Raw genomic sequence first — 18,259 nt, forward strand, 5'->3', positions numbered from 1 at the left:
TTTCACTGTAAGGTCTACACCTGCTGTATTCAGCATTTCACTGTAAGGTCAACTACACCTGTTGTAGTCAGCATTTCACTGTAAGGTCTACTACACCTGTTATATTCAGCATTTCACTGTAAGGTCTACTACACCTGTTGTATTCAGCATTTCACTGTAAGGTCTACTACACCTGTTGTATTCAGCATTTCACTGTAAGGTCTACACCTGCTGTATTAAGCATTTCACTGTAAGGTCAACTACACCTGTTGTAGTCAGCATTTCACTGTAAGGTCTACTACACCTGCTGTATTCAGCATTTCACTGTAAGGTCAACTACACCTGTTGTAGTCAGCATTTCACTGTAAGGTCTACTACACCTGCTGTATTCAGCATTTCACTGTTAGGTCAACTACACCTGCTGTATTCAGCATTTCACTGTTAGGTCAACTACACCTGTTGTAGTCAGCATTTCACTGTAAGGTCTACACCTGCTGTATTCAGTGCATGTGACAAATAAACTTTGATTTGATTTGATTTAATTTTTCCTGCCATGTGACATCAGCTGTTTATGTCCTTACACACTGAGTGTTTTTTTTGTCTTGCCCATTCACCATCGGAATGGCACACATCCATGTCTTAAATGTGTCGAGGTCTAACAATCCTTCTTTAACCCGTCTCCTTCCCTTTGTCTACAACTGATGGAAGTGGATTTAACAAGTGACATCAATAAGGGATCATAGCTTCCTGGATTCACCTGGTCAGTCTGTTATGGAGAAAGCAGGTGTTCATACTGTTTTGTACACTCAGTGTAGTTTTAATGTTGTGAAAGTATTGATAGTTTAACTTCCCTTTTTAACATTTGGCAAAAGTTGTAGGCTACTCACTTTCCAACGGCAAACACTGTGGTTGCTATGGTGAGGTTCATGGACTTGTAGATTATGTCGAGGAGGTCAGGGTCAAAGGTTCCTTCCCAGACGATGGGTGCCAACCATGGGGTGACTGCCATCACATCAGTACGACTAAAGAAACAAAACAAGATCAAGCCTGGCTGTATTGTACTGATTATTACCTCAATGTTTACAGATATACAGATCAAGCCTGGCTGTATTGTACTGATTATTACCTCAATAGTTTTGCAATTTAAGGTCCATGAAAAGACGTGTGGTGTACCAGGCTACACGCTGATGTGAAAGATAACAACGATATGTAACTAACATAAGATAACAACACTACTCACCCCACCAAGACACTGGGCTGCTTGTACAATAGCCTGGGAGAACAAAATGCAATTCATTAGTTAAAACCTCTCTAGGGTATGTGGGACAGTAGCGTCCCACCTCGTCAACAGCCAGTGAAACTGCAGTGCGCCAAATTCAAAACAACAGAAATCCCATAATTTAAATTCCTCAAACATACAAGTATTTTACACCATTTTAAAGATACACTTATTGTAAATCCAGCCAAAGTGTCCGATTTCAAAAAAGTTTTACGACAAAAGCACACAAAACGATTATGTTAGTTATGCGCCAGAAAAACACAGCCATTTTTCCAGCCAAAGAGAGCAGTAACAAAAAGCAGAAATAGAGATAAAATGAATCACTAACCTTTGATGATCTTCATCAGATGACACTCATAGGACTTCATGTTACACAATACATATATGTTTTGTTCGTTAAAGTTCATATTTATATACAAAAATCTGAGTTTAGGAGGGACGCTACTGTCTCACTTGGCAAAAAGCCAGAGAAAATGCAGAGTGCCAAATTCAAATGAATTACTATGAAAATTACTATAAAAATCGAACTTTCATTAAATCACACATGAAAGATACCAAATTAAAGCTACACTGGTTGTGAATTCAGCAAACATGTCAGAATTCAAAAAGGCTTTTCGGTGAAAGCAAACGATGCTATTATCTGAGGATAGCACAATAGTAAACAAAGACAGAGAAGCATATTTCAACCCTGCAGGCGCGACACTGTGAAAAGTGAAAATGAAAATATAATTCATGCCTTACCTTTGACGAGCTTCTGTTGTTGGCACTCCAATATGTCTCATAAACATCACAAATTGTCCTTTTGTTCGATTAATTCCGTCAATATATATCCAAAATGTCAATTTATTTGGCGCGTTTAATCCAGAAAAACACCGGTTCCAACTTGCTCAAACGTGACTACAAAATATCCCAAAAAATGTCAAGCTACTTTTTTATTACAACTTTAGGTATTTTTTAACGTTAATAATCGATAAAATTGAAGACGGGATGATCTGTGTTCAATACAGGATTAAAACCAACAATAGCTAGCATTCTGGTCACGCGCTTCTATCTAACAGGACACTTCAAGTGACTCTCGTTCAAGATGGCCGTACTTCTTCATTACACAAAGGAATAACCTCAACCAATTTCTCAAGACTGTTGACATCCAGTGGAAGCGGTAGGAACTGCAAGCAGGTCCCTTAGAAATCTGGTTCCCCAATGAAAATAATTGTAAAGAGAGTGACCTCAAAAAAAAAAACCTGAATGGTTTGTCCTCGGTGTTTCGCTTGCTAAATAAGTTATGTTATACTCACAGACAGGATTCAAACAGTTTTAGAAACTTCAGAGTGTTTTCTATCCAGATCTACTAATAATATGCATATCTTATCTTCTGGCGATGAGTAGCTTGCAGTTTAATTTGGGCATGCTTTTCATCCAAGATTCCGAATGCTGCCCCCTACCCTAGAGAAGTTAATCAACATCCACATCATCGGCACCCGTGGAACAGTGGGTTAACTGCCTTGCTCAGGAGCAGAACGACAGACAGGTTAACTTGGCGTTCTAGGGTACGGGGATTATGGTGGTCTGCTTGAAACATCTGGATATTACAGACTGGGCCAGGGAGAGGTTGAAAATGTCAGTGAAGATACTTGCTAGCTGGTCAGCGCATGCTCTGAGTACACGTCATGGTAATCCATCCCGGCCCTGCAGCCTTGTGAATGTTAACCTGTTTAAAGGTCTTACTCACAATGGCTACAGAGAGTGTGATCACACAGTCGTCTGGGAACAGCTGGTGCTCTCATGCATGGTTCAGTGTTGCTTGCCTCGACGCGAGCATGAAGGCATTTAGCTCGTCTGGTAGGCTCGCGTCACTGGTGCAGCTTGCGGCTGGGTTTCCCTTTGTAATCCGTAATAGTTAGCAAGCCCTGCCACATCTGACGAGCATCAGAGCCGGTGTAGTAGGATTCAATCTTAATCCTGTAATAATGCTTTGCCTGTTTGATGGTTCGTTGGAGGGCTTCGTGAGACTTCTTATAGGTGTCTACATTTTTGTTCTGCTCCTTGAAAGCGGCAGCTCTAGCCTTTAGCTCAGTGCAGATGTTGCCTGTAATTCATGGCTTTCGTTTAGGATATGTACGTACAGTCACTGTGGGGACTACGTCGTCGATGCATATTCCAATCGGTGCTAGCAAAACAGTCCTGAAACTTAGTGTCTGCTTCATCGGCACATTTCCGTATTGAGCGCATCGCTAGTACTTCCTGTTTTGAGTTTTTGCTTGTCTGTTGATAAATGTATTTTGTCTGCTTGAGATTGGATTGGAGTATGCGGTTTGATGGCTGGTCTGGTGGAATAGTTAACTGTTTGTCTGTGTCCTTGTGTTGGGGAAGGGGAAGTGTCTGGTGGAATAGTTAACTGTTTGTCTGTGTCCTTGTGTTGGGGAAGGGGAAGGGTCTGGTGGAATAGGTAACTGTTTGTCTGAGTCCTTGTGTTGGGGAAGGGGAAGGGTCTGGTGGAATAGTTAACTGTTTGTCTGTGTCCTTGTGTTGGGGAAGGGGAAGGGTCTGGTGGAATAGGTAACTGTTTGTCTGAGTCCTTGTGTTGGGGAAGGGGTTGGGTCTGGTGGAATAGTTAACTGTTTGTGTACTTGTGTAGGGGAAGGGGAAGGGGTTGGGTTTGGTGGAATAGTTAACTGTTTGTGTACTTGTGTTGGGGAAGGGGAAGGGGTTGGGTTTGGTGGAATAGTTAACTGTTTGTCTGTGTACTTGTGTTGGGGAAGGGGAAGGGGTTGGGTTTGGTGGAATAGTTAACTGTTTGTCTGTGTTCTTGTGTTGGGGAAGGGGAAGGGTCTGGTGGAATAGTTAACTGTTTGTCTGTGTCCTTGTGTTGGGGAAGGGGTTGGGTCTGGTGGAATAGTTAACTGTTTGTCTGTGTCCTTGTGTTGGGGAAGGGGAAGGGTCTGGTGGAATAGGTAACTGTTTGTCTGAGTCCTTGTGTTGGGGAAGGGGAAGGGTCTGGTGGAATAGTTAACTGTTTGTCTGTGTCCTTGTGTTGGGGAAGGGGAAGGGTCTGGTGGAATAGGTAACTGTTTGTCTGAGTCCTTGTGTTGGGGAAGGGGTTGGGTCTGGTGGAATAGTTAACTGTTTGTGTACTTGTGTTGGGGAAGGGGAAGGGGTTGGGTTTGGTGGAATAGTTAACTGTTTGTGTACTTGTGTTGGGGAAGGGGAAGGGGTTGGGTTTGGTGGAATAGTTAACTGTTTGTCTGTGTACTTGTGTTGGGGAAGGGGAAGGGATTGGGTTTGGTGGAATAGTTAACTGTTTGTCTGTGTTCTTGTGTTGGGGAAGGGGAAGGGTCTGGTGGAATAGTTAACTGTTTGTCTGTGTCCTTGTGTTGGGGAAGGGGTTGGGTCTGGTGGAATAGTTAACTGTTTGTCTGTGTCCTTGTGTTGGGGAAGGGGTTGGGTCTGGTGGAATAGTTAACTTATTATGGCTGCAGCCCGACGCCGGTACACTTATGACAACAGCCAGCTCAAGTGCAGGGCGCGAAATTTAAAATATATATTTTTTAAATATTTAACTTTCACACATTAACAAGTCCAATACAGCATATGAAAGGTACACATCTTGTGAATCCAGCCAACATGTCCGATTTTTAAAATGTTTTACAGGGAAGACACAATATGTAAATCTATTAGCTAACCACGTTAGCAAAAGACACCACTTTTTTTACTCCACCAGTTTTTTACTCCATCAGTAGCTATCACAAATTCGACCAAATAAAGATATAAATAGCCACTAACCAAGAAACAACTTCATCAGATGACAGTCTGATAACATATTTATTGTATAGCATATGTTTTGTTAGAAAAATGTGCATATTTCAGGTATAAATCATAGTTTACATTGCAGCTACAATCAGAAATTGCACCGAAAGCAGCCATAAAACTTACAGACACCAACGTCAAATACCTAATTACTCATCATAAAACATTTCTGAAAAATACATAGTGTACAGCAAATGAAAGACAGGCATCTTGTGATTCCAGCCAATATTTCCGATTTATTAAGTGTTTTACAGCGAAAACAAAATGTAGCGTTATATTAGCTTAGCACAATAGCCAGAAACACTTGGGCGCCAACGACCAGTTCACATCTACGACAGATATATGAAATAGCATCATAAAATGTTTCTTACTTTTGCTGATCTTCCATCAGAATGTTGGACAAGGTGTCCTTTGTCCAGAACAGTCGTTGTTTGGATTTAGAACGGCAACTTTCCCTCTTCATTTAGCATGCACACTAGCCGAGTGGCACGACGCTCTCCATGTCAACAAACGGAAGAGAACGGAACACGGCAAAACTCCCGAAAATTTTTCAATAATCTGATGAAACTATATTGAAAAAACATACTTTACGATGATATGGTGACATGTATCAAATAAAATCAAAGCCGGAGATAATAGTCGCCTATAACGGCAGCTAAACAAAAGGCAATCCCACTGTCCACCTCGCGCTCTTCAGAGTACCGAAAATGGTGGACACGTCATTCCAAGATGATGTGTTCCATCTCAGACCAAGATAATCACCTCATTTCTTCTCTCACAGCCTCTTGATACTCAGGGGAAGGTGTATGACGTGCATGTATACTAATAGATCTCATGACCATTTATAGGCAGGAAGTAGAAGAGAACCTCGGTTTCAGACTTTCCACTTCCTGGTCAGGAAGTGTGCTGAAGAATGACTTCTGTTTCACTCAGAGAAATAATTCAAACGGTTTTAGAAACTAGAGAGTGTTTTCTATCCAATAGTAATAATAATATGCATATTGTACGAGCAAGAATTGAGTACGAGGCCGTTTGAAATGGGCACCTTTTATCTGGCTACTCAATACTGCCCCTTGCAGCCCAAACAGGTTACCTGTTTGTCTGTGTCCTTGTGTTGGGGAAGGGGTTGTGTCTGGTGGAATAGTTAACTGTTTGTCTGTGTCCTTGTGTTGGGGAAGGGGTTGTGTTTGGTGGAATAGTTAACTGTTTGTCTGTGTCCTTGTGTTGGGGAAGGGGAAGGGTCTGGTGGAATAGTTAACTGTTTGTCTGTGTCCTTGTGTTGGGGAAGGGGTTGGGTCTGGTGGAATAGTTAACTGTTTGTATGTTTCCTTGTGTTGGGGAAGGGGAAGGGGTTGGGTCTGGTGGAATAGTTAACTGTTTGTCTGTGTCCTTGTGTTGGGGAAGCGGTTGGGTCTGGTGGAATAGTTAACTGTTTGTCTGTGTCCTTGTGTTGGGGAAGGGGAACATTGACATTGATTATCCCTTGCATAATATTGATTATCCCTTACATAATATTGATTATCCCTTACATAATATTGATTATCTCTTACATAACATTGATTATCCCTTACATAATATTGATTATCCCTTACTTAATATTGATTATCTCTTACATAACATTGATTATCCCTTACATAACATTGATTATCTCTTACATAACATTGATTATCCCTTACATAACATTGATTATCCCTTACGTAACATTGATTATCTCTTACATAATATTGATTATCCCTTACATAATATTGATTACCCCTTACATACCATTGATTATATCGTACATAACATTGATTATCCCTTACGTAACATTGATTATCCTTTACATAATATTGATTAGATGGTACAACTTGAATTGAAGGATTTCCCCTTTTGCCTTGCCATTGGCAGGATGCTTTTACACAAGGAAGTGAATCCTCCATAATACCTTATTTAAAGGGGTATTTTTCTTTGTTTTCATGTTTGTTTTCATGTTTGTTTTCATGTTTGTTTTCATGTTTGTTTTCATGTTTGTTCTCATGTTTGTTTTCATGCTGTTTACAGTATATGTCTAGTGGTCAGAGGTTGTTTCTGGACGGGAATTCCAGCTCCACGTTGACCTTCTGCCAATGTTGTTTTCATGCTGTTTACAGTATATGTCTAGTGGTCAGAGGTTGTTTCTGGACAGGGATGCCAGCTCCACGTTGACCTTCTGCCAATGTTGTTTTCATACTGTTTACAGTATATGTCTAGTGGTCAGAGGTTGTTTCTGGACAGGGATGCCAGCTCCACGTTGACCTTCTGCCAATGTTGTTTTCATGCTGTTTACAGTATATGTCTAGTGGTCAGAGGTTGTTTCTGGACAGGAATGCCAGCTCCACGTTGACCTTCTGCCAATGTTGTTTTCATACTGTTTACAGTATATGTCTAGTGGTCAGAGGTTGTTTCTGGACAGGAATGCCAGCTCCACGTTGACCTTCTGCCAATGTTGTTTTCATGCTGTTTACAGTATATGTCTAGTGGTCAGAGGTTGTTTCTGGACAGGAATGCCAGCTCCACGTTGACCTTCTGCCAATGTTATTCTTCATGGAAATTCAGTCCACCACTGGGTCTTGTCTGATCTACACATCTATAGATGGAACCGGTGCAATATTCCCTATTTCTCCATCTCTCTACTAAACCACTGGTTTGTTACTCATACACCGCATACCTTTGTCACATGGATAGATGTTGTTTTTAGTTGGACTATAGAAAATATAACAAGTAGTGAAATAACACAAACATTCTGAAAGTGGTTAAATATTTATTTCAAGAAAAATACACATAATCGTAATATTTTTTTAAACATAATATTTATTGAGATTGTTCCCAATAATCAACATACACAGTAGATAGGCTACAGAATACAGGATGAATAAGGTTATAAAACAATTATATTTTCCTCTAAGTGGAGAACGTTATGATCCCCAAACTACAGCAGTGACTGATATACAGTACATTTAAAATAGTACTTTTATGTCAGTGTATATATTTCACCAACAGAAAATGAACGGCGCCGGACAGCTGTATACCCAATGTGACCTTTTATGCCTTTCCCTAACCATAACCCAAACCTCAGGGAAACTATACCTGAACTTAACCTAACATTAACCATAACCCAAACCTCAGTGAAGCTATACCTGAACTTAACCTAACATTAACCATAACCAATTAAGTTTTTCTTCTGCCGGTCGAATATCCAATTCCTAGTCCTATACATTGGGACGAATTTCAGCATAGTTTTTAATGACAGAAGAGAAGCGAATGACTTTGACCTCTTTGGCGTTGGTCTTCTTGTCGTCCCACTGGTACTCTGGAGACAACAGCTTGCTGGGCTTGTTGTAAAGCAGGTACCTGTTGAGGTGACTCTCCTCCTGCCAGGCAGCCTCGATGGAATTCCTTGCATCCTCTTCAAGCTGGTTACGACATACCTTTGTTAGTGTGTACACATCCTCCACGAACCCTCCGAACACAGCCCCGGCATAGTAGTAGTCTCCCTCATCCATGGGGATGTAGGCTGTCGAGGCTGGACGCCGTTCGTATGTGAAGTGGTCACGGGTCGCCTGGTAAAACCATGGGTGAATCACAGCAACCAGCCTGCCCAGAGACTCGGCCCCCCAGCGAGCGTGGAACTTGCTGTCCACGTCCAGACAGAAGATGTAGTCAGCCTCCCTGCTGATGTGACGTTCGATGGCTGTCTGGATGATCTCCATCCTCCGGGCTGATATCTCCTGCCAGCGGTTTGAACCTGGGACCTGGATCACACTCAAATGTCTCCCCTGGGACATGTTGACTGATGGAACATCGTCGGGACGATCTGTGAAAACATAGTAGCGCACGTTGAAGTCGACCATGAAGTGCTTCTCTGCTGTCTCCAGGAAATCTCGGAGAAAGAGGACGTATCTGTCAGAATTTAAGACACACAAAAGAGAACGGTGATTAAGTTCCTCTCCCAAGGACACAACGGCAGTCGGTGGCACCTGAGATTCTGATGCCAGAAACCCTCCCGACTGCATCCTTTTTAGTGGGACAGAATCCTGAGCTTTTATGACCTACAGTTGTTCTTCCTTTAAAAGTTACGTCGCGACCGTTAGTGGTAGATGGTGTCATTCAGTCATTGCACCATACTAACACAAGGGGGTGCTGATCTATCAGTAGTCTAAACTGTGGCACAAATTGACTGTCTTTCTTGTAAATGAATGGAGGTGTTTTCAGTCTGAGAGTCTCTGTTCTCTGGCAGTAGAGTCCTGCGTCAGGTAACAGCAAGGACAACTGTCGGTGGTCATGGAGTTAAGAGAGAACGACGGTAAATACAAAATGGGGGAATTACACTTGACATGTGGACTGACGATTTTCTAAAAAATAGGCACGGTGGGGCTTTTGGTTTCTCTCCCTCTAAAAACATAAATAAATAATTCAAAATTTAAACTATCTAGTGCCATTTTTGTTTGTCAAAGCGACCAGGGTTTGTTTGCTCCTGCCTGTTTTCCTGTTCCTGTTTTCTAGTCCTTCCTGGTGTTGACCGTTCTACCTGCCCTGACCCTTAGACTGCCTTACCTGACCCTTAGACTGCCTTCCCTGACCCTGAGACTGCCTGCCCTGACCCTGAGACTGCCTGCCCTGACCCTGAGACTGCCTTCCCTGACCCTGAGACTGCCTGCCCTGACCCTTAGACTGCCTGCCCGTTCTGTACCTTACCCCACCGTTCTACCTTCCCTGACCCTGAGACTGCCTGCCGTTCTGTACCTTACCCCACCGTTCTGGATTATTGACCTCTACCTGCCCTGACCCTGAGACTGCCTGCCCGTTCTGTACCTTACCCCACCATTCTGGATTATTGACCTCTGCCTGCCCTGACCCTGAGACTGCCTGCCCGTTCTGTACCTTACCCCACCGTTCTACCTTCCCTGACCCTTAGACTGCCTGCCCGTTTTGTACCTTACCCCACCGTTCTGGATTATTGACCTCTACCTTCCCTGACCCTGAGACTGCCTGCCCTGACGCTGAGACTGCCTGCCCGTTTTGTACCTTACCCCACCATTCTGGATTATTAACCTCTGCCTGCCCTGACCCTGAGACTGCCTGCCCTGACCCTTAGACTGCCTGCCCGTTTTGTACCTTACCCCACCGTTCTGGATTATTAACCTCTGCCTGCCCTGACCCTGAGACTGCCGCCGTTTTGTACCTTACCCCACCGTTCTGGATTATTGACCCCTGACCTGCCATTTGCCTGCTCCTGTTGTTAGCAGTAAACTGTTTATTCAACTCTGTCTGTATCTGGGTCATACCTCAAACGTGACAGTGTGATGACATGCACAAATGAATGAGTGATTGATGTAGTGTATATTTAAGTAGGCCTTTATGCCAATAATTAAGTTACACTATAGAAAAACGATACTATTAATCAAGTTAATTAAGCTACATTTCTAACAATCTATCACATACTGCATAGTCCGTTCTATTCAGGGCTCCCTTTAACTCTTAGGCCTACAGCTCCATGTCATTTCAATAACTTAGCTTCTCAAAGATGCCCTCTGGTGGTCAAACTAGCACTAACTACCATTAATGGCAACAATGGCTGACACTTAAATAATGTGCCATTGAATTTTGCACTAGCCCGCAAACTGTGCTGCAGTATGATGCAACTTTTAAAGGAAGAACCACTGTATCATGTTACCACAGGTATTTACTGTGTACTTTTTAAACAATTACACTTTTTTACCTTCTAAAAAACCCTCATCCACTCCCATTTATGCTTTGGTCACGAATACTGTGCGAGTATAGGATGAGTCTACAACATTCCTTGGGTATGAGTTAACACAATATTAACTTTTAAAAGTGAGATTTTCACTGGACAATTACTTAAAACTCTCATGACTTCCAACATTCTATTTACTGTTAATTAATGCAACACAAATCTTTCGCCAACAAGTTAGACAAACACATAGAGCGTATTACATTTTAGTCTACATATCTGCTACTCAAATCTGAAATCAGAACAGAAATATCTTCAACCAATCAACTACCTTCGCTCTCAACTTTTCTAAACTTCAGTTTTTTTTTACCACTGGAGAAAAACGTAGAGCATGTGAAATCTTACACACAGCTCAGACGTCGAATTGAATAGAAATCAAGAGCGGGCTGGCATGGTTTAGAGCTTGTTTTGAAATAGCAATTTGGTTCAATACAACTGCTCTCAACACTGCAGACTTCCTCAATGGTTTTGGGTTCAATTCAGGCATAACAGCGACCCTTTTTTTATTGGCCTCTGCCAATCTAACGACCCTTTTTTTAAATGTTCACTTAAAATGACATACACAAATCTAACTGCCTGTAGCTCAGGACCTGAAGCAAGGATATGCATATTCTTGATACCCTTTCAAAGGAAACACTTTGAAGTTTGTGGAAATGTGAAATTAATATAGGATAATATAACACATTAGATCTGGTAAAAGATAAACATCTGTTTTATTTTTTGTATCTTTTGTACCATTATCTTTGAAATGCAAGAGAAAAGCCGTAAAGCATTATTTCAGCCCAAGTGCAATTTTGATTTTGGCCACTAGATGACAGCAGTGTATGTGCAAAGTTTTAGACTGATCAAATGAACCATTGCATTTCTGTTCAAATAGATGTATTAAGACTGCCAAAATGTGCCTAATTGGTTTATTAATAAATTGTCAAGTTCATAATTGTGCACTCTCCTCAAACAATAGCATGGTATTCTTTCACTGTAATAGCTACTGTAAATTGGACAGTTAGATTAACAATAATTAAAAATTTCTGCCCATATCAGATATGTCTATGTCCTGGGATTTTTTTAGAGGTTAAAAAGTTTATTGCACTAAAAATGCAAAGAAAGATGATTAACATGCCTGTGCAGCACAGCAACAGTGAATTTGATCGGTTTAATGTGTCTCGGATAACATAACGTGTCTTCAGATTTCTTAACTCCCTTTTATTAAATAAAAACAAACAGTCTACTCATTCCTAAAATTAACCATGAGATATGTTAGTTATATTCCTGTGCAACATAGATGTTGCACTATTTTCTACCGTGATTTTTGAATCATTTGTAGTGCCTATCGTTAATTAATGTTTAAACATCTGTTTTGAGAAGTCATGTTTTTACTTTTAGTTGCTGGTTTCAGTATGGTACTATTTCTACATGTTGTGTCTGGTCTGGTCAAAATCTTATTGAGATGTTATCTACATGTTGGGTCTGGTCTGGTCTGGTCTAAATCTTATTGAGATGTTATCTACATGTTGTGTCTGGTCTGGTCTAACTCTTATTGAGGTGTTATCTACATGTTGTGTCTGGTCTGGTCTAAATCTTATTGAGGTGTTATCTACATGTTGTGTCTGGTCTGGTCTAAATCTTATTGAGGTGTTATCTACATGTTGTGTCTGGTCTGGTCTAAATCTTATTGAGGTGTTATCTACATGTTGTGTCTGGTCTGGTCTAAATCTTATTGAGGTGTTATCTACATGTTGGGTCTGGTCTGGTCTGGTCTAAATCTTATTGAGGTGTTATCTACATGTTGTGTCTGGTCTGGTCTAAATCTTATTGAGGTTTTATCTACATGTTGTGTCTGGTCTAAATCTTATTGAGGTGTTATCTACATGTTGTGTCTGGTCTGGTCTAAATCTTATTGAGGTGTTATCTACATGTTGGGTCTGGTCTGGTCTGGTCTAAATCTTATTGAGATGTTATCTACATGTTGTGTCTGGTCTGGTCTGGTCTAAATCTTATTGAGGTGTTATCTACATGTTGTGTCTGGTCTGGTCTAAATCTTATTGAGGTGTTATCTACATGTTGGGTCTGGTCTGGTCTGGTCTGGTCTAAATCTTATTGAGGTGTTATCTACATGTTGGGTCTGGTCTGGTCTGGTCTAAATCTTATTGAGGTGTTATCTACATGTTGTGTCTGGTCTGGTCTAACTCTTATTGAGGTGTTATCTACATGTGTCTGGTCTGGTCAAACTCTTATTGAGGTGTTATCTACATGTTGTGTCTGGTCTGGTCTAAATCTTATTGAGGTGTTATCTACATGTGTCTGGTCTGGTCTAAATCTTATTGAGGTGTTACCTACATGTGTCTGGTCTGGTCTAAATCTTATTGAGGTGTTATCTACATGTGCCTGGTCTGGTCTAAATCTTATTGAGGTGTTATCTACATGTGTCTGGTCTGGTCTAAATCTTATTGGGGTGTTATCTACATGTGTCTGGTCTGGTCTAAATCTTATTGAGGTGTTATCTACATGTGTCTGGTCTGGTCTAAATCTTATTGAGGTGTTATCTACATGTTGTGTCTGGTCTGGTCTAAATCTTATTGAGGTGTTATCTACATGTTGTGTCTGGTCTGGTCTAAATCTTATTGAGGTGTTATCTACATGTTGTGTCTGGTCTGGTCTGGTCTAAATCTTATTGAGGTGTTATCTACATGTTGTGTCTGGTCTGGTCTAAATCTTATTGAGGTATTATCTACATGTCTGGTCTGGTCTGGCCTAAATCTTATTGAGGTGTTATCTACATGTTGTGTCTGGTCTGGTCTAACTCTTATTGAGGTGTTATCTACATGTCTGGTCTGGTCTGGTCTAAATCTTATTGAGGTGTTATCTACATGTTGTGTCTGGTCTGGTCTAAATCTTATTGAGGTGTTATCTACATGTTGTGTCTGGTCTGGTCTAAATCTTATTGAGGTGTTATCTACATGTGTCTGGTCTGGTCTAAATCTTATTGAGGTGTTATCTACATGTGTCTGTTCTGGTCTAAATCTTATTGAGGTGTTATCTACATGTTGTGTCTGGTCTGGTCTAAATCTTATTGAGGTGTTATCTACATGTTGTGTCTGGTCTGGTCTAAATCTTATTGAGGTGTTATCTACATGTTGTGTCTGGTCTGGTCTAAATCTTATTGAGGTGTTATCTACATGTTGTGTCTGGTCTGGTCTAAATCTTATTGAGGTGTTATCTACATGTTGTGTCTGGTCTGGTCTAAATCTTATTGAGGTGTTATCTACATGTGTCTGGTCTGGTCTAAATCTTATTGAGGTGTTATCTACATGTTGTGTCTGGTCTGGTCTAAATCTTATTGAGGTGTTATCTACATGTGTCTGGTCTGGTCTGGCCTAAATCTTATTGGGGTGTTATCTACATGTTGTGTCTGGTCTGGTCTAAATCTTATTGAGGTGTTATCTACATGTGTCTGGTCTGGTCTGGCCTAAATCTTATTGAGGTGTTATCTACATGTGTCTGGTCTGGTCTAAATCTTATTGAGGTGTTATCTACATGTGTCTGGTCTGGTCTAAATCTTATTGAGGTGTTATCTACATGTGTCTGGTCTGGTCTAAATCTTATTGAGGTGTTATCTACATGTTGTGTCTGGTCTGGTCTAAATCTTATTGAGGTGTTATCTACATGTTGTGTCTGGTCTGGTCTAAATCTTATTGAGGTGTTATCTACATGTTGTGTCTGGTCTGGTCTAAATCTTATTGAGGTGTTATCTACATGTTGTGTCTGGTCTGGTCTAAATCTTATTGAGGTGTTATCTACATGTCTGGTCTGGTCTGGTCTAAATCTTATTGAGGTGTTATCTACATGTTGTGTCTGGTCTGGTCTGGTCTAAATCTTATTGAGGTGTTATCTACATGTTGTGTCTGGTCTGGTCTAAATCTTATTGAGGTGTTACCTACATGTTGTGTCTGGTCTGGTCTGGTCTAAATCTTATTGAGGTGTTATCTACATGTTGTGTCTGGTCTGGTCTAAATCTTATTGAGGTGTTATCTACATGTTGTGTCTGGTCTGGTCTAAATCTTATTGAGGTGTTATCTACATGTGTCTGGTCTGGTCTAAATCTTATTGAGGTGTTATCTACATGTTGTGTCTGGTCTGGTCTAAATCTTATTGAGGTGTTATCTACATGTTGTGTCTGGTCTGGTCTAAATCTTATTGAGGTGTTATCTACATGTTGTGTCTGGTCTGGCCTAAATCTTATTGGGGTGTTATCTACATGTTGTGTCTGGTCTGGTCTAAATCTTATTGAGGTGTTATCTACATGTGTCTGGTCTGGTCTGGCCTAAATCTTATTGAGGTGTTATCTACATGTGTCTGGTCTGGTCTAAATCTTATTGAGGTGTTATCTACATGTGTCTGGTCTGGTCTAAATCTTATTGAGGTGTTATCTACATGTGTCTGGTCTGGTCTAAATCTTATTGAGGTGTTATCTACATGTTGTGTCTGGTCTGGTCTAAATCTTATTGAGGTGTTATCTACATGTGTCTGGTCTGGTCTAAATCTTATTGAGGTGTTATCTACATGTTGTGTCTGGTCTGGTCTAAATCTTATTGAGGTGTTATCTACATGTTGTGTCTGGTCTGGTCTAAATCTTATTGAGGTGTTATCTACATGTTGTGTCTGGTCTGGTCTGGTCTGGTCTAAATCTTATTGAGGTGTTATCTACATGTCTGGTCTGGTCTGATCTAAATCTTATTGAGGTGTTATCTACATGTTGTGTCTGGTCTGGTCTAAATCTTATTGAGGTGTTATCTACATGTCTGGTCTGGTCTGGCCTAAATCTTATTGGGGTGTTATCTACATGTGTCTGGTCTGGTCTAAATCTTATTGAGGTGTTATCTACATGTGTGTCTGGTCTGGTCTAAATCTTACTGAGGTGTTATCTACATGTTGTGTCTGGTCTGGTCTAAATCTTATTGAGGTGTTATCTACATGTTGTGTCTGGTCTGGTCTAAATCTTATTGAGGTGTTATCTACATGTCTGGTCTGGTCTGGTCTAAATCTTATTGAGGTGTTACCTACATGTTGTGTCTGGTCTGGTCTGGTCTAAATCTTATTGAGGTGTTATCTACATGTTGTGTCTGGTCTGGTCTAAATCTTATTGAGATGTTATCTACATGTTGTGTCTGGTCTGGTCTAAATCTTATTGAGGTGTTATCTACATGTGTCTGGTCTGGTCTAAATCTTATTGAGGTGTTATCTACATGTTGTGTCTGGTCTGGTCTAAATCTTATTGAGGTGTTATCTACATGTTGTGTCTGGTCTAAATCTTATTGAGGTGTTATCTACATGTCTGGTCTGGTCTGGTCTAAATCTTATTGAGGTGTTATCTACATGTTGTGTCTGGTCTGGTCTAAATCTTATTGAGGTGTTATCTACATGTTGTGTCTGGTCTGGTCTAAATCTTATTGAGGTGTTATCTACATGTTGTGTCTGGTCTGGTCTAAATCTTATTGAGTTGTTATCTACATGTCTGGTCTGGTCTGGTCTAAATCTTATTGGGGTGTTATCTACATGTCTGGTCTGGTCTGGTCTAAATCTTATTGAGTTGTTATCTACATGTCTGGTCTGGTCTGGTCTAAATCTTATTGAGTTGTTATCTACATGTTGGGTCTGGTCTGGTCTGGTCTAAATCTTATTGAGTTGTTATCTACATGTTGTGTCTGGTCTAAATCTTATTGAGTTGTTATCTACATGTTGTGTCTGGTCTGGTCTAAATCTTATTGAGGTGTTATCTACATGTTGTGTCTGGTCTGGTCTAAATCTTATTGAGGTGTTATCTACATGTGTCTGGTCTGGTCTAAATCTTATTGGGGTGTTATCTACATGTGTCTGGTCTGGTCTAAATCTTATTGAGGTGTTATCTACATGTGTCTGGTCTGGTCTAAATCTTATTGAGGTGTTATCTACATGTTGTGTCTGGTCTGGTCTAAATCTTATTGAGGTGTTATCTACATGTGTCTGGTCTGGTCTAAATCTTATTGAGGTGTTATCTACATGTGTCTGGTCTGGTCTAAATCTTATTGAGGTGTTATCTACATGTTGTGTCTGGTCTGGTCTGGTCTAAATCGTATTGAGGTGTTATCTACATGTTGTGTCTGGTCTGGTCTAAATCTTATTGAGTTGTTATCTACATGTTGTGTCTGGTCTGGTCTAAATCTTATTGAGGTGTTATCTACATGTTGTGTCTGGTCTGGTCTAAATCTTATTGAGGTATTATCTACATGGCTGGTCTGGTCTAAATCTTATTGGGGTGTTATCTACATGTCTGGTCTGGTCTGGCCTAAATCTTATTGAGGTGTTATCCACATGTGTCTGGTCTGGTCTAAATCTTATTGAGGTGTTATCTACATGTCTGGTCTGGTCTAAATCTTATTGAGGTGTTATCTACATGTTGTGTCTGGTCTGGTCTAAATCTTATTGAGGTGTTATCTACATGTTGTGTCTGGTCTAAATCTTATTGAGGTGTTATCTACATGTTGTGTCTGGTCTGGTCTAAATCTTATTGAGGTGTTATCTACATGTTGTGTCTGGTCTGGTCTAAATCTTATTGAGGTGGTATCTACATGTTGTGCCTGGTCTGGTCTGGTCTAAATCTAAATATTTTTTCCCTGTGCGTAATAAACGCTATCCTGAACTTTCTGCCTCCTGCGCCTGACTCCGCACCCACTACACCCAGAGCATTACAGTGACTTTCAAGCTTACAGGACGGGATCGCTGAGTACTGAAGCGCGTAGCGCATAAAAATAGTGTTCTCTGTAGTGATGAATCACACTTTACCATCTGGCAGTCCGACGGACGAATCTGGGTTTGGCGGATGCCAGGAGACACCCTGGTTCGAAATAAGGCTGTATCACAACCGGCCGTGATTGGGAGTCCCACAGTGCGGCGCACAATTGGCCCAGCGTTGTTCGGGCTTGGCCGGTGTAGGCCGTTATTGTGAAAAATAATTTATTTTTAACTGACTTGCCTACCTAAATAAAGGTTAACTTCTTTTAGCTAAGGGGCAGAATGTTTATGTTTGGAAAAATAACGTTCCCAAGGTAAACAGACTATTTCTCAGGTCCAAATGCTAGAATATGCATATAATTGACAGATTAGGATAGAAAACACTCTAAAGTTTCCAAAACTGTCAAAATATTGTCTGTGAGTATAACAGAACTGATTGTGCAGGCGAAAACCTGAGGAAATCCAACCCGGAAGTGCCTTTTATTTGGAAAAATCCCTGTTCCGTTGCCTGCCCCTCCTCCATTAAAAGTGGTATCAACCAGATTCATTTTCCAATGGCTTCCTCAGGCTGTGACCATGTTTTAGACATAGTTTCAAGATTTTATTTTGAAAAATGAGCAATATTTTTCAAAACGCGTCAGATGTCATTTGATTAGTTC

At 40.8% G+C, this 18,259-nt stretch overlaps 1 protein-coding gene across 1 annotated transcript in view; it reads right to left on the bottom strand.

Moving 5' to 3' along the window:
* Positions 1-7,893: 7,893 nt before the first annotated feature.
* The window catches only part of LOC129864890 (globoside alpha-1,3-N-acetylgalactosaminyltransferase 1-like), a 31,805-nt gene continuing 21,439 nt past the window's right edge, over positions 7,894-18,259 (bottom strand). The window contains exon 7 of the mRNA XM_055937196.1: positions 7,894-8,980. Within this exon, the coding sequence (XP_055793171.1) occupies positions 8,290-8,980 (691 nt within the window). The 3' untranslated portion in view covers positions 7,894-8,289. The remainder of the gene's footprint in view (positions 8,981-18,259) is intronic.

Source organism: Salvelinus fontinalis, chromosome 11 (assembly GCF_029448725.1).
Source record: "Salvelinus fontinalis isolate EN_2023a chromosome 11, ASM2944872v1, whole genome shotgun sequence".
In the NCBI taxonomy this organism is placed as follows: Eukaryota; Metazoa; Chordata; class Actinopteri; order Salmoniformes; family Salmonidae; genus Salvelinus; species Salvelinus fontinalis.